The following is a 20,946-nucleotide window of genomic DNA, read 5'->3' as shown; positions in this document are numbered from 1 at the left end:
ACGCGTTACATTTTCGACAATCATCGATCCTCATCAACTAATGCAAAGATATCCGCAGATGAATGACATTCCCATTATATGTAAGCTTTAATTCTCAGAGGGGAGACATTGGATGCTGCGGTGAAACCGGAGCCTTGATTGATCCTCCATGTTATTACTCCTGGATACCCGAGGCTACAAGTGATGAAAGATGATGCGAAATGTCAGATTTTGTACAACCCCCAAAAGGACTTTGTAATACCTTCTCTAATTTTGTTTCAGAGCAATTGCTTTATTGGGTAAATTTATTAAACATTCCACTTCAATTAAAAGAAAAAGAAAAAGTGTTGATGGAAATTAGAATAAAAAATTAATTTACCGAAAGAGGTGTAAAACCTTACATGTGCCACCAAGGCCTTGTGCTTCTTCATCAACTCGTTTAGGTCTTCCTGATCACCATCCAGGCGGTTTTGCAGCTCTTGGCCATCACGTTGCATCCGCAGCATCTGCTCCTCCAGCTACCAGGGTGTGGTTCGCATAGTTAGTGGTTTATTGTCTCATTCTCCCTCAATCTTCTTACAAGTGGGACACGAGTGATATTAGGGAGACATAAACAGCGCTTTCAAGGAAGTAAAGTTAAATAAGAGCAACGAAGAAAAAAGAAAGCATGCAAAAATTGTATGTACAATGCTGGATCAACCCCTTGTTGCTTTGGACCAGTCTATACTTTTTCTAAGATTTAATTATTATTGGTTAAGATGACATAGTTTGCAGAATAATAATACTTTAGAACTCTAGAAGCTAAGAATGTAGTAAGACTTGCTGTTAAGTTTCTGGACTCATGATAAAAGGAGTAACAACAACAACAACTAAAAAAACAAAAACAAGAACTTTGAACAGGGAAAAATAGGATAAAAGGATGAAAAATAGGATTGAAGAATTGAGCCACAATATCATGTTCCTTTGGGATTTATCTTCGGCGACCATGCTTTGTTTCCAGTGGTGTCTTCCATTGAGTTGCGACATCCACGGTGAAGAGGAGAATGACATGTTTTCTTTGTTCAAATCCGTGAAGGTTCAATGACTCACTGATCCCTTTGCCACGAAGGCTCAACTCTAACCAGCTGTGCCCTGCTCCATGGAGGATATAATCAACTTGGCTTCCTATAGCTACCCTTTGAGGTATTCTTCTCCGCTGGACTTTCTCGGCCATTAGTTGGACCTGTCTTTTGGACATTGCTTTTTGTATTACCTGAGCGGTGCCATTTTGTGATTCACACACCATTACAAGAAAGCGATCCGCATGTTGCCTGGTGTCTATTTTCGGAACTTATCGTCCATGGAACATCCCTTGTCCTTCAAGCAAAAAAATCCTTTTCAGCTTGGAGTTGCCATCTTCATGACCACTGGAATGGCTGCAATGGCTGAATCTGGTTCTCCTTGATGCTTCGGTGATTCAGGAATTCACCTTCTGATGACTAGAATGACCGTCTGTGTCGGATTAATTATCTGTGTGCACCCTCCGGACTTTGATAAGACCAGTGGGGCTCTGCGTCGACCTTTCACCCATTTATGATCTGCTGGGTTTAATGTGTGAATTGCTTGATTAAGCTGATTTTCCATGTCGAGAGTCGTGGGTTAACGTATAGCTGCATTGCATGCTGCAAGTGAAGTATTTCATTTGGGATTCTTGGGCAAGTCAGTTATTGCTTCAGTTAATTTATAGTATGTGCTTATGGAAGCCTGGTGTTGGCTTAAAAGTTAAGGTGGCCGGCTTAAGATTTAAGGTCTTGAGTTTGAGCCCCTGTCGTTCCATTGAAATAACATCAGGTGGGTTAACTCAGTCTGTCATCCTTCTGAGGTCAGAAAAATGAGTACGTTTTTTCATACCATCAAGGGGCCCGTGTTAGTTTAAACTAACCATTGTTAGTTTAACCCTTAAAACAATACCAGGGCACTTTGTTTGTCCTTTCTTTTCTGACATAATGCCCTCTGGGTTATTGATGCATCAGCTCGCTGTGCCTGGAGTGGGATACACCCCTAAATAACTTCCTAAATGTGATTCCCCCACCCTGAACTTTGGGGTGTGCACGGGAGAGTTTAAGAGGTAAAATAAATTCATAGTCTTGGGTGGATCGTATCGGGACACAGGTGTATTGTTAGACCGCCCGTAGTATCAATTCTTATGAGCAACATGATACGATGTAACTATTAATCCCAGGGAAATCCTTACTCATGTATGACTGTGAATTCAAATCCATGTGTTTTGCAACTAAATGAAGAACTAGTCTTGCAGGTGATGTCTTGCGTCAATCCGTGTCGGTTGACAGGTAGCATGATGGATGAAATCAACAGGACGTTGATCGAAGTTTGCTTACTGCAGTGGGAAGCATACTTTGATAAACGTTCAGTAAATTCCATGCACTTTGCAGTTAACCTTATATCCATTCTTATAGAAGAAAAATAAATATTCTTAAAAGCATATTTTGAGAGGAATTTTGTAGATTTTGAAGGTTAATGATTTGTTGAAGAGTTTATGAAATCTTGGAAAGCTTTAATGGATTGTAATGGTGAAGGTGCCCGCTTGGCATCATTTTGACCTGAAGTAGGTCTCCAAAACCACTCTTAAGGAACTGTGAATGATAAGTCAGGCAGAAAGTCATATAAAGTATATATTAGGAAAATATGGTGGAAAGAGTTTGTCTGCATTTCAAACACCTGTTTTAATGTAAAATTTTAATAGTTTTCTGAGATTATGCAACAATATATTTCGTAATCTTTCAATTCAACGTGGACAGGCGGAAGGAATGATAAGCTTTGAGGATTGTATATGATGGAATCAGGATGAGGAAGCTACACCCCATGCTGCAATTTTCATGAACTCACCGCTGTCTTGGACCGAGTCACTTCTTCAAGTTGATAGTGCAGGTCTGTTAGCTCAGCCTCCACCACCTGCCTCGCTTTCACTGCAGCTGCACATGCAAACTCTGACTCCTCCAGCTGTCAGAACAACAATAGCAATTACTAATTTTATGACTAATATATTGTTGTGGAAATAGTCATTTATCCTCCCACCCCCCCTCCCCCCACCCCACTTCCCAACCCACAACTCACACCAAGGAAGTAAATGATCATCTCCAATAAATGCTGAAGGCAGTTTTTGGGGTCAAGCAAAAACTCACTGCCAAATAATATATGCCTTCATAATATATACTGTATATCAGTTGTGAAAAGGTGCATATGTTCGTTCGTCCATCACACTTTATTCTAAAATCTAAAGGGTTCCTGGTGTCATCGCATAGACGAATAAAAATGGAACTGTTGGAAAGCTAATAATCGATTTATTTGGTTGGAAAGCCAATAATAGATTTACTTAGAACAATAACAAATAAACAAGAAGAAGACGTCATGCATAGTACGACACTTGCAAAATCGAAAAAACAAATTTGACCTCAAAAATAATTGGTAGTTGAATTTAATGACCAAATATGCAACTCCACTTCAAATTTCAAGTGAATTGGACGAAAATTGACAATTTTAGAAATTCGGCCTGTGTTGACCTTTTGGCCAATCTGGAACTTCAAAATAATTGGTGGTTGAATTCAGTGACATGAAATATCAATCCTCTTCAAATTTCAAATCAATCAGATGAAAATTGAGGATTTTAGAAATCTCATCTAAGTTGTTGACGTTTGGCCGATGTTGACCTTTTATTCAATGCTAACCTCAAAAATAATTGGCTGGTTGATTTCAATGACCTGAAATATAAACCCTTTTCAAATTTCAAGTCAATCGGATGAAAATTGAGGATTTTATAAATCTCACCAAAGTTGTTGACCTTTGGCCTATGTTGACCTTTTGACCTTTTGACCTCAAAAACAATAGGCTTCTTACTTATGACAAACTCGACCATGTGGTGAAGTTTTGTGAAGATTGTGACCTGCAGGCGACAAACAGACAGACAGACAACCAGACAGACAGACAAGCCGGTAGGCGGCGATGGGTCGCCAAGCAGGACTGTTAGTATTGCGACACTTTGACTGCTGACCTAGTGGAGATAGGTCATTATGTAAATGAGCAAACTTGTACTACTCATCGGGGAGTATTCACGTGCAAAAATTTGTATGGAGCGGTTGAGGCGTTTTGCCGGTAGGGGGACTTGAATAGACATTTTGACCGAAAAATGCACTTATTGACCTTTGACCCCTGAACTAATCGAGAGAGGTCATTATGCAAACGAGCGAAGTTGTAGTACTCATTATGGTCTATAAGCATGTAAAGTTTCATTCGATTCGGTTCAATAGTCTTGGAGCTAGTGTACTTTGAAGTTTCAGCAGGAATGCTCAATGGCTCTCGGACACCCAAGTTGAGAGGGTTGCCATTTGGAAACTATAATATATAGAGCAAAATGGATGTCATATAGCGGATAGGGAATCACCTTAATATTATGCATATCAAATCTCATCCAGTTCCATAGACTGATAACTACTATCCATCCATTTGAATGAAAAGTACCGAAAATGTGGTTTGAAATCGGAAATCCCCAAAGTTCGAGGGGATGCTGTGGGTGAACAAAGATCTAAATCGAAAATCCGGCTTGATAGTTTGTGCACAATGTATTCCAGATGATTAGTGTGAATTTTCATGACCATCCGACCATAACCCTAAGAGGAGTAGCATTTGGCGCGAAGGCACCTCCAGCTCTCGCATATTATCGATTTTTGCACTAATTGACCTTTGACCCCTGACCGAAGCGAAATCGGTCAATATGTCCTGAGGCAAAGTTGTAGTACTCATTGAGTTCCATGAACCTGCAAAGTTTCATTCGTATCGATGCACTCACCTGGTCGCTAGGGGGCCTTCAATTTTTGCGCATACCCTAATTGTAGGGGGTGCTGCGGGTAAAGTATTCCATATATTACAAAAACGGGAATATATTTGATAGAGCATCACCTGTGGATCATTCGTGCCAAATTTCAGAACCCTACGTGGGATAATGGCTTTCGGAATTGATTTTGCGTGAACGGTACCGATTTTGAAGGTTTTTCGGTTGTTGCTGGGGAACCAAAGTGCCCCTAGCAACCATCACAATTTCCAAAGCACTAGGTCATAAGGTGTACCTACCACCCGAGTTTGGTCAAAATCCGCCCACGTTTACTACCAATTATGGTGATGACAAATGAACAAACATCCAAACAAACATCCAGAATTACTGACAATAAGAGTCACCTATTTTGGCGACCCAACAGACAGAATAACAAAATTGACTGACCAATATACTTGAAAAATCTTCGATTTTGCAAGTAAAAAACACTAGAGAGTTCATAGAACATGATACCCCATGCAGTGTTCAGGTATTCGGTATACTTACAAAAAATAATGATTTTAAAGATCATTAAAAAACAAACATCCAGAAGTTGATAGCACTACTGAAGCAGTCTTGTACCCCAACCTCAAACACTATAAAAAGATGACTTTGAGTGCTAGTTTAGAAGATGGAGGCTCTATGGTTTTGGAGATGGAAGAAGTATTATGAAAGTGATTTGTGTTCTTGAGTGTGCAAGTTTATAATGTAATTTAAATAAGTGTTTAAAGAGGTTTAAAGGTGCATAAATAAATGAATTCTGGGTTTTACAGCCATTTTACCCAGCGTGCTTGTTGTTTGTGTCCTTCATAAGTTTCCTGTTTGGAATGATTTTCAATTTTGTTTGACAGCCAGACAGGCAAACAGAAAAAAAACGATCTCCCTCCTTTCTACGTCTGTGTGATCAGGACGAATTCAGAGACAAAATTCAGGGACGAATTCAGAGACAAAATTCAGGGACGAATTCAGAGACAAAATTCAGGGACGAATTCAGAGTACTGTTCAATGGCAGGTTTGTCTTCCTCTTCATGTTCAAAATATAACATTCAATTAAAATAAGTTGTTCCAATGATGATCATAAACTGATCAGATGGACAGACTGATGTGAACTAATGTTTAATTCCGCTTTTGCTATGCATGTACAGGGTCAAAACAAAAACCATAGCCACGACGACAGCAGCAGCAACAACAACTATGTGTTATAAAAGTTTTGTTTTTTTTGCTCTTGTGGTTTTTTGATTAAATAAAACATTTGCCTGGACCTTTGGTAAAAGCATTTAAGATTGTAAGTAGTTAAAAATAAATACAGCCCAACACAGTATACTAATTAAATTGACTAAGCCTGTTTAGCATGTTGCAATTGAACAAATTCCATTGGAAATATACATACTAAGCCGATATTATATATACATACATATATATATATATATATATATATATATATATATATATATATATATATATATATATATATATATATATATATATATATATATACACTGATGAGACAAAACATTATGACCACTGACAGGTGAAGTGAATAACATTGATTATCTTGTTACAATGGCACCTGTCAAGGGGTGGGATATATTAGGCAGCAAGTGAACAGTCAGTTCTTGAAGTTGATGTGTTGGATGCAGGAGAAATGGGCAGGAGTAAAGACCTGAGCGACTTTGACAAGGGCCAAATTGTTATGGCCAGACGACTGGGTCAGAGCATCTCTGAAACGGCAAGGCTTGTGGGGTGCTCCAGGTCAGCAGTGGTGAGTACATACTGACAGTGGTCCAAGGAAGGACAAAGCACAAACTGGCGACAGGGTGTTGGGCGCCCAAGGCTCATCGATGCGTGAGGGCAACGAAGGCTATCCTGTCTGGTCCGAACCGACAGGTCTACTGTGGCACAAGTCACAGAAAATTTTAATGGTGGTCATGGAAGGAATGAGTCACAATCCACAGTGCATCGCACCCTGCTGCGTATGGGGCTGCGTAGCCGCAGACCGGTCAGAGTGCCCACGATGACCCTGTCCACCGTCGAAAGCACCTAAATGAGCATGCGAGCATCGGAACTGGACCTTGGAGCAGTGGATGAAGGTTGCCTGGTCCAATGAGTCCCGTTTTCTTTTAGATCACGTGGATGGCCATGTACGTGCGCGCCGTTTACCTGGGGGAAGTGATGGCACCAGGATGCACTGTGGGAAGATGACAAGCCTGTGGAGGGAGTGTGATGCTCTGAGCAATGTTCTGCTGGGAAACCCTGGATCCGGCCATTCATGTGGACGTCAATTTGACATTGTCACCCACCGAAACATCGTGGCAGACCAGGTACACCCCTTCATGGCAATGGTATTCCCTGATGGCAGTGGCCTCTTTCAGCAGGATAATGCGCCCTGCCACACTGCACACATCGTTTGGCAATGGTTTGAGGAACATGATGAAGTGTTCACGGTGTTGTCCTGGCCTCCAAATTTTCCAGATCTCAATCCAATTGAACATCTGTGGGATGTGCTGGACCAACAAGTCTGATCCATGGCGGCTCCACCTCACAACTTACAGGACTTGAAGGATCTGCTGCTAATTTTTTAGTGCCAGATACCACAGGACACCTTCAGGGGTCTTGTAGAGTCCATGCTTTGGTGGGTCGGTGCTGCTTTGGCGGCACACGGAGGACCGACAGCATATTAGACAGGTGGTCATAATCTTTTAGCTCATCAGTGTATATATATATATATATATATATATATATATATATATATATATATATATATATATATATATATATATATATATATATATATATATATATACATATATATATATATATATATATTGTTGTGGTTACCAGATTCGCAAACCACCATTCAGGTCCCTTAGGTGAGGTATCTCGGTAAGTGCATGTGTAGTTAGGCCCAAACCCGTTGTCTAGTGGGAATACATGTCATTTATACGTGCTGCGACTCTTCAGGATAGCCGTTTTTCTTTTACTATCTTTATTTTGGACCAACCGCCAGGATTACCATCACAATTACAACCACAACCACCGCTTCACCACAACCGCCACGACCTTCCCGTCACACCTCGCCACCGTAGCATCGCCACCGTTCTTGCCCCGCTGTGGGTACCGGTGTTGGACTCATGCAGAACGCGCGTCGAACAGCGTGTACAAAATCACGGATTTTCTGCTTCAAAAACGGATCAAAAACGACACACGCCCACTTTTTGCCGTCCAATCGGTGAGCGAGGGGCGATTTGGCCCCGCCTCCAGAACGATCGATATATGCAAATTTGTGGATCAAAAAGCCTTCACGCCCACTTTTTCTCGGGCCAATGGGGAGCGAGGTGAAAGGTCAAAGGGAGGGGGTCAAAGGCGAAGTTACGGGGGGGGATAAAAGGACCGTGTTCGTCAGTCAGAGTCGGTCGGAGAGTCAAGAAGAGGAGAGTCGGAAGCAGAGGGTCAAGACTTCGCGGGCGGTGGAGCTGCTCGTCGTGTGCGTTGGAGTCGGAACGGAGGGGACGGAGCGGTAGAAAGGCGGCGACACCAGACGAGGGGGTGCTCGCGTCGTGCAGGAAGCTGCACCCGAAGGAGGCCGACAGCGCGACCTGGCCGAGGTGGAGACGCTCGTCGCATATAATAAAGATCCTCTATACCCCGAGCATCAGCAACCCCCTCCTGTTTCCCCCCGCGCTGAGATAGTGCGACCAAGGGGGCCCCGTTCCCACCCCCAGCCAGGCACTGTCCACGAGGCCCGCGGGTTGCGGGGCCATCGCCGCTCCGCGTCTCATCACCAGACGGGTAGGCCCGACCCGGTCTCGGCCTCAGGCCTGCCTCATTCTTGAGGTATTTCTTTTCCTTGGTTTTGGGTATGTGTTGTCGGCGCCGTCTGTGAAGTAGAATTGTATAAGTGTTGCCGTGTGCTCGGTAGTCGGTATTAGCTCTGCACTGTGTTTTCACTTTTATATTTGCTTTTTGTGTAAATGGAAGTGTGTTTTCTTTTTTTTGTGTGCTTTTGGTGGAATTGTATTTGTGTGCTTCCCGTGTGCCGCGAATAAATGTGCTTTATTGTTGAACTGTTCTCCCGCTTCGCTTCGTCTTTTCCCCCATTGAACCCTCATCTTGCTTCACGTAAAGGGTTGGTAGTGGGCTGAGTACGCCCGATAATTAATCGAACCGTCGAGGTCGACGATAACACCGCTCGGTTATTCTGATAGTACGGAACGGGTCGCTTAAGTGGCCCGTGTCCGAAGTCGACCTGCGGCGAGGTGCGATCGCCCGGTCTACCCTCCGCGTGGGTACTTAGGTAGGTCGAATTTGGCGAGCAACCCTATCCCACGTGGGGGCTGATTGGCTCGATCGCGGTGAGACCAAAGGTCCACCCGTGACTGGTTCCCGGCGTTAGTCCGAGAGGGTCACGACTGGATTGTCCGTCCGGTGGGCGACGTGCCACGATTCGAGTTACGTGGCCGTTCGCACGCCGGCGGGCGCGAAAACCGCAACAATATATATATATATATATACACGAGGTGTGTTCAGAAAGTATCCAACCTGAATTTTTTGTGCGTAAACAAATGAAGCTAGGGAGGCGTGGTTTGGTGCACGTATGTAGGTGATCCTAATCCATATGCGTGAATATTTTCCCGCCTGCAGAAGCTGTCAGTCGCCGACAGACCGCCGATGAGTGAGGAAGTGGAAGTGAGCGCCGTCGGATTTTCGTTTTTGACAAAATGACAGATCACTGTGGTCTCATCGCCAGTGATCACTGTGTTGAAGAAGTTGGTATCGCTGTTCACAGTCTCTAGCATGTCCTGTGCGATCGCCAAATGGAGTTGCTTCTGCTCGATCGTTAGCAGCTTTGGCACGAACTTCACTGAGATTCTCCTTAAGCCCAAATCCTCAGTCACAATGGAATGAACGGATCCAATGCTGATGCCGCCTCGTCTGCAAGTTCTCTGATCGTGATTGGACGATCCTGCATCAGCAGGGTCCTCACTTGGTCAATGACGATCTCATTTCGGGCTGTTGAGGGCCTACCAGAACATGCTTCACTTTCCACTGATGTGCGACCATCTTTGAAGCAGTTGTACCACTCTTTTATCTGTGTGGTGCCCATTGCTTCGTTCCCAAAGGCCTGTTTAATCTTGCGGATCGTTTCCACTTGGGAATCAACAAGCTTTAAACAAAATTTGATGCAGTGGCGTTGTTCAAGTTTTTCCGTGATTTTGTCAAAACAAAAATCCGACGGCGCTCACTTACACTTCCTCACTCATCGGCGATCTGTCGGCGACTGACAGCTTCTGCAGGTGGGAAAATATTCACGCATACGGATTAGGATCGCCTACATACGTGCACCAAACCACGCCTCCCTAGCTTCATTTGTTTACGCACGAAAAATTAAGGTTGGATACTATTTGAACACACCTCGTATGTATATATATATATATATATATATATATATATATATATATATATATATATATATATATATATATATATATATATATATATATATATGAGCAGGGATACCCATGCTCCGCACAGGAATCGTGTGGATGACGGCGGGTCTGAAGGAGTATATGTCACAGTTAATTGTAAAATTGTTGAGGCTGCCACCATTATTATTTTTTTTCATCACCACTATAATATTATATTTTCCCCGCCATGTTTTATATGCAGAAGACTCGAGTTCAAAAATGTTAAGATTTATTGCTGCATCAGATAAAGAAAACCATAATTCCTCAACAATGTGAGGCTGGTTTCATGTCATCATTTGCGACTTGATTAATTATCATTCCCTAGCAAATTCCGTTGGTCCCATGTCAATCGGCTGAACTTGAAAAATTAACGTTTCACAATCAGGTGATAACGTCATAATTCGGAAACCGGAAGTCGGAAGTACAATTCTTTTACATCGGGACACCCCCGGGTGCATGTTCTGTCAGCATGTAAAGTTTGGTGAGGATCAGTCCAGTACTTTTCACGTGCATAGGTCACAGAGAAACACACACACAGATACAGACAGACACACTTTCAACTATATATATATATATATATATATATATATATATATATATATATATATATATATATATATATATATATATATATATATATATATATATATCTGCTTTGAAAAATGACGATATGTAGTAAATATATGTTTGGTATTCTCTTGTGTATCTTTAATTGTCATTTTATACAAGCTGTGAATTAAAAAGAAGCCTGGGTTTTCTGCAGCATGTGTTCTTGCAAAATGCACGGCCTGCAAGATAAGATGTTATTTCCTCCTGTCTCTGTTAGTAAGGCCACTCCATGGGCTTTACTTTCGTAATAAAATGTAGAACTTGTAAAATCAAACAGCAATTCTTTGACATTTAAATATTTTGCATTCTGTTTTAATTTAAACTTAAATTAGTATAAGTTTAGGGCTTATTGAAGCAGCTGGTTCTTCTTAGAAGCTACCTGGAATGTGAGAACATGTTGGTGAATTATTCACAACCTTTTCTGTACTCTTAAAGTATTTTTGGACCTCTCAGCTGAAACATTTTGAGTTGTAACCGATCTGAAAAAAATGAAGACATTCTGCCCATATCACAACAATGATTAAAACCCATGTGACATGCTATAATTGAGAAGATCCTGTTTGGAATATTCATTTTATTTGTGTTCTATAAATTTAAGATGATTAATCGAATTGATTAAAACTATTAAGTTACATGATTAAACAGCTTTTATATTCTGGTTAGGCCCCTGTCACACCTTGACGTTTTAGCCAGCGTATGGCAAGGTATCAAAATGTATGTAAAACGCTAGCGTACGCTGAACTATTGATGTTTTTTTTCCAGTTTTGGATGTATTCATAATGAGTTGGACGTATGCATAACGTATTAGTAATGTACACAGAACGTTTCGATAACATATAGATAACTTATATCAACGAATGCTGAGCGTGTTGTCGGCGTTCACAACCTATGCCCAACAATAGTCTGACTTATGCATAGCACGCAGCAGCGTATCGCCGACGATCACGTGGCGTAGGCTATCAATAGGCTGCGGCTCGACGATTCAAATCATAACCGCACCAGACATCGAAGTGTCAAGCCGCTGTCACACCTTGACGTTTTAGCCAGCATATGCCGACGTATGAAATATTTGCCGAATACGCTGGCACACGTCGAATATGTTATGGGTAAGTTTTGTATACGTTAAGAGCACGCTGAAGCAAGCTGGCATACGTCATAGTATGCCGAGTTCGTCGACAAATTTTCAACATGTTGAAAATTTTTCGACATATGCCAGCATATGATGCACACGTTCTGCATACGCTGGCATACGTCGAATACGTTACGGGTAAGTTTTGTATACGTTAAGAGCACGCTGAAGCACGCTGGCATACGTCGTCGTACGCCGAGTACGTTGACAAATTTTCAGCATGTTGAAAATTTTTCGACGTATGCCAGCGTATGACGCATATGTTCCGCATACGCTGGCCATAAGTTGTAGGCACGTTACGCGATCATTGACACACGTCGACACACGTCGAGGTAATGGTTAGCGTCAGTGTTCCAGACTTCTTGGTTTTTTTTATATTTTTTTTTCTTCGGTATGACGGTGATGTTGACACTTCGATTTCTAGTGTGGTTATGATTTAAATCGTTGAGCGGCAGCCTATTAATTATATTATAACTGCACTAGAAATCGAAATGTCAACATCACCGTCATACCGAAGAAGAAGAAAAAAAAAACCAGGGAGTCTGGAACACTGACGCTAACCATTACCTCGACGTGTTTCGACTTATGAGTAACTTACAAGTAACGTGTGTCGATGTGTGTCAACGGTCGCGTAACGTGCCTACAACTTATGGCCAGCGTATGCGGAACATGCGAGTCATACGCTGGCATATGTCGAAAAATTTCAAGCACGGAAAATTTGTCTAACAGCTCGGCGTACTACGACGTATGCCAGCATACTACGACGTATGCCAGCATACTACGACCTATGCCAGTGTTCTCTTAACGTATACAAAACTTACCCATACGTATTCCATGTGTGCCAGCGTTTTAGACAAATTTTTCATACGTCGGCATACGCTGGCTAAATCGTCAAGGTGTGTGACAGGGCCTTTAACTTTAAACTTAAAATTATATTTTAGCTCTAACTCGACGACCCGTGAACCCGTTGCATTCCCGTTGTGACAGTGGTTGATGAAAAAAAATAATTTTAAGAAAAAAAAAGATATCTCCAGCAAACTATACCGCTGAGGTTGTTTGCATTGATCAAATTCTCCCAGAGTACTTGGCTGAATCGGGAATTGATTTTTTAATAATCTTTTTCGTTGCCCAATTTGAACGAAATGTAATACTGCGCACCACAGGAGAATGGTGAGTAAAGTTGCCCTAAAATTCTTGCACTATCGTGTACTGTTTTGGCTGTATTTCGGGAACATACATACATACATACAAGATGAGAGTTATAGTAATATATAGATAAACAGTAACTGGCTTGGGAAAGTGCTGAAGTGGCTGTTATCTCGCAGCTGTGTATTTCATCATTGGACCTTGAGAAAGATGTTTGTGCTTTTGAATTTTGCTGAGTTCATCCTCCATAAGCAGTTTTGCTCAAATCGTCTCCTTGCATCATTGTTTGCTTGAGTGAGGACACAGTGAGGACAATAAAAAGGGACACTTGTTGGGCACTTAGTTAAAGAGGATTCCACCATTGTTGGAGTGCCTCCCTCCATACGTATGTTTCAAGTGATTCAACTCTATTAAATAAGGTATTAAAAGAACCTGTGAGTGAATTTTCTTCAACACTGATAATTCCCCCACAAACACAACTTACATGGATGACAGACTGATGAAAGCGACAAACCTGGTTCTTGAGTTCAGATATCTCACGTCGACTCGGTGCATTGTCCTTCAAATGCTGTAACATGGCTTGTGCATCAGCGAGGAGTGCCTTCGTTCGGCGCAGATCCCGCCTAAGTTGCTTCTCCTTCTCAAAGTCCCGCTGACCTACCTGTTTATCGACAATGAGCAAATCAGCACAAGGTGGTGGCATAGGCCAAACACAGTTTTCAAACCTGAATCCATATGGGTTTTCAAATCATGTTGTGGGGCGGGGGGGACAAAGCCTTTGTCTATTTTAGACTTAGAATGAAAGTTTTGAGCGAAACTGTACTTCGACTTTTCAAGGGATTACGGAAATTAATAAAGGCGATGGTTAAAAAAAGAAAGAAAGAAGAAAAAGACAACTGCAAAATGTATTACATAGAAAAAGAAAATTCATGTCGTTAGTTGTCTTGATTAAATAATAATACTTTTTATCTACCTTGAACACAAGCTCCATTTGTGACAATTACAGATGGATATGAGGAAAATATGTGGATCAAGGTTTCTATAAATTGAGGAAAAAAGGGCATTGCAATTGTTCATGGAAATAATGAAGAGGGGGGAAGATATTTTCATGACAATTCGGTTGGAAATGGAGGTAGGAGATAGAGAGAAAGTAGATGAGGATGAGGATGAGGAACATCGAGAAGGTTAATGTAAATCTGACAGATGGATGTATGGTGTTTATATAGATTAGCTAAAGTGTGTGCAAGTGCAAAACAATGTGTTGTGATGGAAAATTAAAACGATTATGAGGAGTACAAATGATCGTGTCTGAAGATGAGGGAAAGCAACGGATGTTGTGCAGTGAATAAAGGATAGATAACATTGGGTATCGAAGAGATGAAGTTTCATTTGCCAAGAGTTAAGTTTGCTAAGTGAATGTAATCCAATCTTATAATCTTACCTGCTCTCCCAGTAACATCAACTTGCCCTCAAGATCCCGCTTTTGCAAAACCAGCTTTTGTTTAGTTTCATGTTGCTCTTCCAGCTGTTCCTCCAGATGACGTAACTGCCAGAAGAGCAGAGGAAAAGAGCATACTTCCATAGAACTGCAGTTACCTGGTCCAAACATTCCTCGAAACACTCTTTGGCTATCACTGCAAAAATGACAATGATTAAACGGTGCATCCATATTATGGTGGTGGTTTCTGTGGTATTGGTGCCATTTGGTGTAAATGTGTGAGTGGACAACCAAATGGTCCAGGAGATGCTTTGCGATCCACACCCGTTTCTGGCATGACTGGCGAACATCCTCGGCCTCGTCTTCCTTGTTCTCAAAGTCCTTCTTGTGCATCTGTCTCATCCTCTCCATTTCCATCTCGTACCGAAGCTTGTTCTGGCAAGCACAGACAACATCCACAAAAGACGTGTGGCCCCAAAACACAAGGCAGTCTTTAATGTTGGTAATGGTGTTATCAAAGTGGAAAATTTTCCCAAAGACTTTCCCAAAGCTATGCACTCATTTTTGAAGAATCTCAAAGAAAGAAGGAAACTGCCGTCTATAAATTAAGTACAACACTCTGGAGTATAAACAATCTGGTGATGGTTATGAGCTCTCCTTTCAGCCATTTCAGCCTAGAAACAAGGAAAAGCATCAAAGACTGAAGAACTTGGCCAAGATTGTTACACAAGGTGTTATGCTTATGGTTACAATAAATAATTGACCCCTAATTTGCTCTGACTTGTTCCAAAGTATGAAATGTTTACCTCCACCACCAAAGGAGGACAGAGGTTATGTATTCACCCCCTGTTTGTCTGTTTCTGTTTGTTTGTGAGCAGGGTATCTCAAAAAGTTATGGACGGATTTGGATGAAACTTGGTGGACAGGTTGGGTGTGTGACAAAGACGAACTGATTAGATTTTGGTGAAGATCCAGGTACTAGAAGTTTTTAAGTGATTCTTCACAATTGAGAGATAGGCCTACAAACTATATATAGCATGATTTCTTAAAAATTTATGGACAGGTTATGAGAAAACATGGTGGATGAGTTGGGTAGGTGACAAGAACAAGCCAATTAGATTTTGATTAAGGTATGGAGGCAGATTCGGCCTATCAATAGGATACAAAATGTAAAATGTTCAGCATGGTGGAGGCATGCGCTCTACCGAGTGCCCTTCAAGTATCAAATGTGACTTTCTGTTGAGGTGTATTCTGCAGGGCCACAAAAAAACCGAGCATTTAGCTCTACAGTTAAGATAGCTACTGCTAACAATACCAGCAATCAGAATATCAACAGCAACAATTGCATTTCAACCATTCTCTAACTGCAAAGTTTAAGAGCAGATGATGAAGCAATTTTAGTCAAGAGTTGCACAAAGGATGGTTTGCCATTGCTATCCCAATGGCAGTCAATGCAGCAATTTGGAGCTATGGCACACAATTGCCTGTGGGATCTTTAACTTCCCCAAACAAGTCCTAGCAGCTGCTACAGCCAGCTTAGCATTCCCTCTGCAAAGACAGCTCATGCACTCATGCATGCAACACTTTGCCTGTGAATCAGGAGGGTTAGAGTTTGTAGTCGGATCCAATTCTGTCAGTCAACAAAGCTTCATTAAGTGTTTACTGTCAGTAAACAAAGCTTACCTTTGAGCTACCCTATTAGTCACCAATTTATTAATAATTATAATCATGATCATAATAATAATAAAATATAGAAATAAATAGGAGTGAATTTTTTTTCCGTACCACCATATGACCTTGACCTTCAACATTTAGAGACAGAGTATAAAAAAGAAAATGTGTCTCCATTTACAAACTATCCACAGAAATCAACATTATGAAAATACAAGGAAAATTATTAAAGTTATGATCAAAAAGGTGTTTTTTGTTAATTAGTTCACAATCCGAAAAAAAGTAGGTCAAGGACACGGAACAAATATCAGGGGCACAACTTCAAATCAGATCCACTATTGTCATACAAAAACATCTTGGAAGGCCAAGCAGTCTTTGAAAGTTTTTTTTTCAGACCACCATTTGACCTTGACCTCTAACCTTGATGGGTATGATGTAAATTAAGTATAAATGTGCCTTGCTCTAGGCTATCGAAAGAGGGCAATTTCATTCTGATTGGACAAACCTTATTCGAGTTTTGGTGAAGAATGTTAAAATGTCTATAATTGGGTCATTCCCTTAAAATTTGGTCAGGGTCAAAAAAACATGGTGTCAACCCCACATACTTTCTATTCACATTATTGCTGCAAAATTTCATTCCAAAATCCCGGCCGGCTCCGCGGTACAGGTCGGAAATTTGGAGTGTTAAGAGTGCAGGAAGAATTTTTTTTCTAAATAGTGGTTTAGTACTCCTAGTGGTCTAAGAAACTCTGTGGTACCATTAAAATTTGGGGCACTTATTGTAAAAAGAAACCCTACAGCAGCAATAATCATTCCCCGATGCTATAAGGGGAAGCATAATTATGCCACTTATGGATAATGACTTTGTTAAAACTATTACTTGTTTTTAAGCTGGAATTATCGAGGAAAGTTGCATTACCATTACATGGACCAAAGACTGGAAATAAAATTATTTAGTGTCACATTGATCAAACAAACAAAAAGAATGGTTAAATGTGATTGGTAAACGGTTTGCAACAAAAAAGAAATGCAAAAGTGAAAATGTAACAAAACCAAACAAGAAAAAGAGCAGAGATTGCAGACCCTCACCTGGACTTGTTTTTTGTGGTTTGTTGTGTGCTGTTTTGTGTAATTTTGTGTGGTGTATTTTGTGCTGCATTTGTGTGCTGCTGTGTTGGGTAATTAATGAGACATCATTAGAACTGCCACTTTATAACTGCTGGCAGTGATCACCAGGTACCAAAATGTCCTGCTTTGATGGAACCCCAATTTGATTGAACACCTGACCCTGACCCATGATGTTTTTTTATTATCCCCCGCCAACCAACAAAGTTGGTGGTGGATATAGAAATGGGTTCCGTCCGTCCGTCCGTCACATTTCGTTTCCGGAGCTAAACTACAAATCTCCTCAAGATATATTTACGAAATTTGGTACACATATCAAGCAAGTGATGAACTGGTGCCTTTTTATATTTTCAAATTGATAGGTCACATGGTTTGGCAGCCATGTTGGATTCAAGAAAAATATTAAATAATGTTTTCTCTAGAATCACATAACCTAACGAAGCGAAAATTTGCAACTGTCATCTTCCATCATGTCTGCATACATAGTAAAAATTATGACGTCACAAGTCACATGGTTTGGCGGCCACCTTGGATAGAAAAACACACCTCATCCGATTAACACGAAACTTCACACACATATTCCACTGGAGGATTGGAGGCAGAATGTAAACTTATGATGTCATAGGTCACCTGGTTCGTCAGCCATCTTGGATTGAAAATTAAGAAATTTTAAAAATCTTCTTCTCCAGAACGGCTGGACAGATTGAGGCAAAATTTCACATACACTTTCCCCGAGACATCCTTTCAGAAGTTTGTTAATTTCTAATTGATAGGTCACATGGTTTGATGGCCATATTGAATTTATCCTAAAACCTTCAAACATCTTCTTCTCCAGAACAGCTGGTCAGATCAAGGGGAAACTTCAATACATATTGCACACGCTTAGGGAATACAAGTTTGTTAATCCTCATTTACGATGGCGGGGGATATTGAAGACTTTGTCTTCAACGGATGCTAGTTATTATTCAAATGAATTTATAATGTGATTAAAATAAATTAAGTTCAAATCAAATGAAAGACAAAATAGATATAATCCTGCATTGAAATAATCAGAAGGAATGGAAACAAGCAAAAAGAAAAGATTGTTATCAGGAGGAAAATGGATATGATTTGCATTTCAGCTGCTGCTCCTCTACCCTCAAACCCATCCAATCACAGCCAAGTGAGCCTTATTCAAAATAAATAAAATATAAAAATACCAAAAACAAAAAAATAAATAATTCTGGCTGCCAGACCATGTGTCCGATCAAGTTGAAATTTAAAACATGCATTCCACATCAATGCTAGATCACAATTGTAAAGATTCATGTCGATTGATTAAGCTGTTCAAGAGAAAACATTACTTAATATTTTTCTTAAATCCAAAATGGCTGCCAAACCATGCTACCTATGACATCACATGTGTGAACCTTTTGTTCCTCATGGATCTGGGCATACATGTAAAGTTCCACCTTGATCTGTTCAGCCATTTCAGAGAAGAATATTTTAGAAGGTTTAAGAAAGATAAAAATAAAAACAATATGGCTACTGATTCACATGACTAAAGACATCATCAATTTTTTTTTGTGGACCCCTTTACCCCAAGATGACCCTCAAAAGTTTTCATACTGATCAGATGTAGTGTTTTATATATGCAATTATGATGTCATAAAGAAGGGCACCTATGACGACATTAAAAGAGGGGTGGGATGATTGGGCAACTACAGCAGAAGTGGTGAGAGAGATAGCTAGGAAGGTACTTGGTGTGACATCTGGACAGAAGAAGGAAGATAAGGAGACTTGGTGGTGGAACGAGGAAGTACAGGAAAGTATAAGGAAGAAGGGGTTGGCGAAAAAGAAGCGGGATAGCCAGAGAAATGAAGAAAGTATGCAGGAGTACAAGGAGTGGCGGCGCAAGGCAAAGAGAGAGGTGGCAAAGGCTAAGGAAAAGGCATATGGCGAGCTGCATGAGAAGTTGGATACAAAAGAAGGGGAAAAGGATTTGTACCGATTGGCAAGACAGAGGGACCGAGCTGGGAAGGATGTGCTGCAGGTTAGGGTGATAAAGGACGCAAATGGGAATGTGCTGACAAGCGAGGAGAGTGTGTTGACAAGGTGGATGGAGTACTTTGAGGAGCTGATGAATGAAGAACATGAGAGAGAGAAGGTTGGAAGAGGTGGAGATAGTGAATCCGGAAGTGGGGTGGATCAGTAAGGATGAAGTGAGGACTGCTATGAAGAGGATGAAGAGTGGAAAGGTAGTTGGCCCAGATGACATACCAGTGGAGGCATGGAAGTGTTTTGGAGAGATGGCAGTGGGGTTTTTAACCAGATTGTTTAATAAAATATTGGAAAGTGAGAGGATGCCGGAGGAGTGGAGATTAAGTGTACTGGTTCCGATTTTCAAGAAGGGTGATGTGCAGAGCTGTGGTAAATACAGAGGGATAAAGTTGTTAAGCCACACCATGAATTTGTGGGAAAGAGTAGTGGAAGCTGGATTGAGAGGAGAGGTGATGATTTGTGAGCAGCAATATGGGTTTATGCCAGGAAAGAGCACCACTGATGTGATGTTTGCTTTGAGAATGTTGATGGAGAAGTATAGGGAAGGCCAGAAGGAGTTACATTGTGTGTTTGTGGATTTAGAGAAAGCTTATGATAGGGTGCCAAGAGAGGAGTTGTGGCATTGTATGAGGAAGTCGGGAGTGGTGGAGAATTATGTGAGGATGGTGCAGAATATGTATGAGGACGGTGTGACAGCGGTGAGGTGTGCGGTAGGAATGACGGACCGGTTTAAGGTAAAAGTGGGATTGCACCAAGGATCGACTCTGAGCCCTTTCCTGTTTGCAATGGTGATGGACAGGTTGACGGATGAGATCAGACTGGAGTCTCTTCATGGACTATGATGTTCGTGGATCACATCATGATCTGTCGGGAGTGGTAGAGAAGTATGTGAGGATGGTGCAGGACATGTATGACAGTGTGACAGAGGTGAGGTGTGCGGTAGGAATGACGGACCGGTTTAAGGTAAAAGTGGGATTGCACCAAGGATTAACGCTGAGCCCTTTCCTGTTTGCAATGGTGTTGGACAGGTTGACGGATGAGATCAGACAGGAGTCTCCATGGACTATGATGTTCGCAGATGACATCATTATCTGTAGGGAGAGGAGGGAGCAGGCTAAGGTAAGCCTCGAGAGGTGGAGGTACGCACTGGAGAGAAGGGGAATGATAGTCAGTTGGAGTAAGATGGAGTACATGTGCGTAAATGAGAGGGAGGGTAGTGGTATGGTGCGGTTGCAAGGAGTTGAGGTGGGGAAGGTGGATGGGATTAAATACTTGGGATCAACTGTCCAAAGTGATGGAGAGTGTGGTAGAGAAGTGAAAAAGAGAGTGCAGGCAGGATGGAATGGGTGGAGAAGAGTTGCAGGAGTGATTTGTGACCAAAGGGTATCTGCAAGAGTGAAGGGGAAAGTATATAAGAAGGTAGTGAGACCAGCGATGTTGTATGGTTTGGAGGCGGTGGCGCTGACAAAAAGACAGGAAG

At 41.4% G+C, this 20,946-nt stretch overlaps 1 protein-coding gene across 9 annotated transcripts in view; it reads right to left on the bottom strand.

The window, feature by feature from the left end:
* LOC147010811 (unconventional myosin-XVIIIa-like) overlaps positions 1-20,946 on the bottom strand; it is a 261,897-nt gene that overhangs the window by 16,068 nt on the left and 224,883 nt on the right. For all 9 annotated transcript variants that reach the window (XM_085859462.1, XM_085859461.1, XM_085859460.1 and 6 more), the window contains 5 exons: positions 14,955-15,065; positions 14,634-14,738; positions 13,707-13,853; positions 2,866-2,979; positions 381-497 (listed from right to left, as the gene is read on the bottom strand). In XM_085859462.1, coding sequence (XP_085715588.1) covers positions 381-497; positions 2,866-2,979; positions 13,707-13,853; positions 14,634-14,738; positions 14,955-15,065 — 594 coding nt within the window. The remainder of the gene's footprint in view (positions 1-380; positions 498-2,865; positions 2,980-13,706; positions 13,854-14,633; positions 14,739-14,954; positions 15,066-20,946) is intronic.

Source organism: Eptatretus burgeri, chromosome 16 (assembly GCF_056783735.1).
Source record: "Eptatretus burgeri isolate ZD-2024b chromosome 16, Ebu_testis_v1, whole genome shotgun sequence".
NCBI classification, from domain to species: Eukaryota; Metazoa; Chordata; class Myxini; order Myxiniformes; family Myxinidae; genus Eptatretus; species Eptatretus burgeri.
This window is presented reverse-complemented; position numbering and strand designations above follow the sequence as displayed.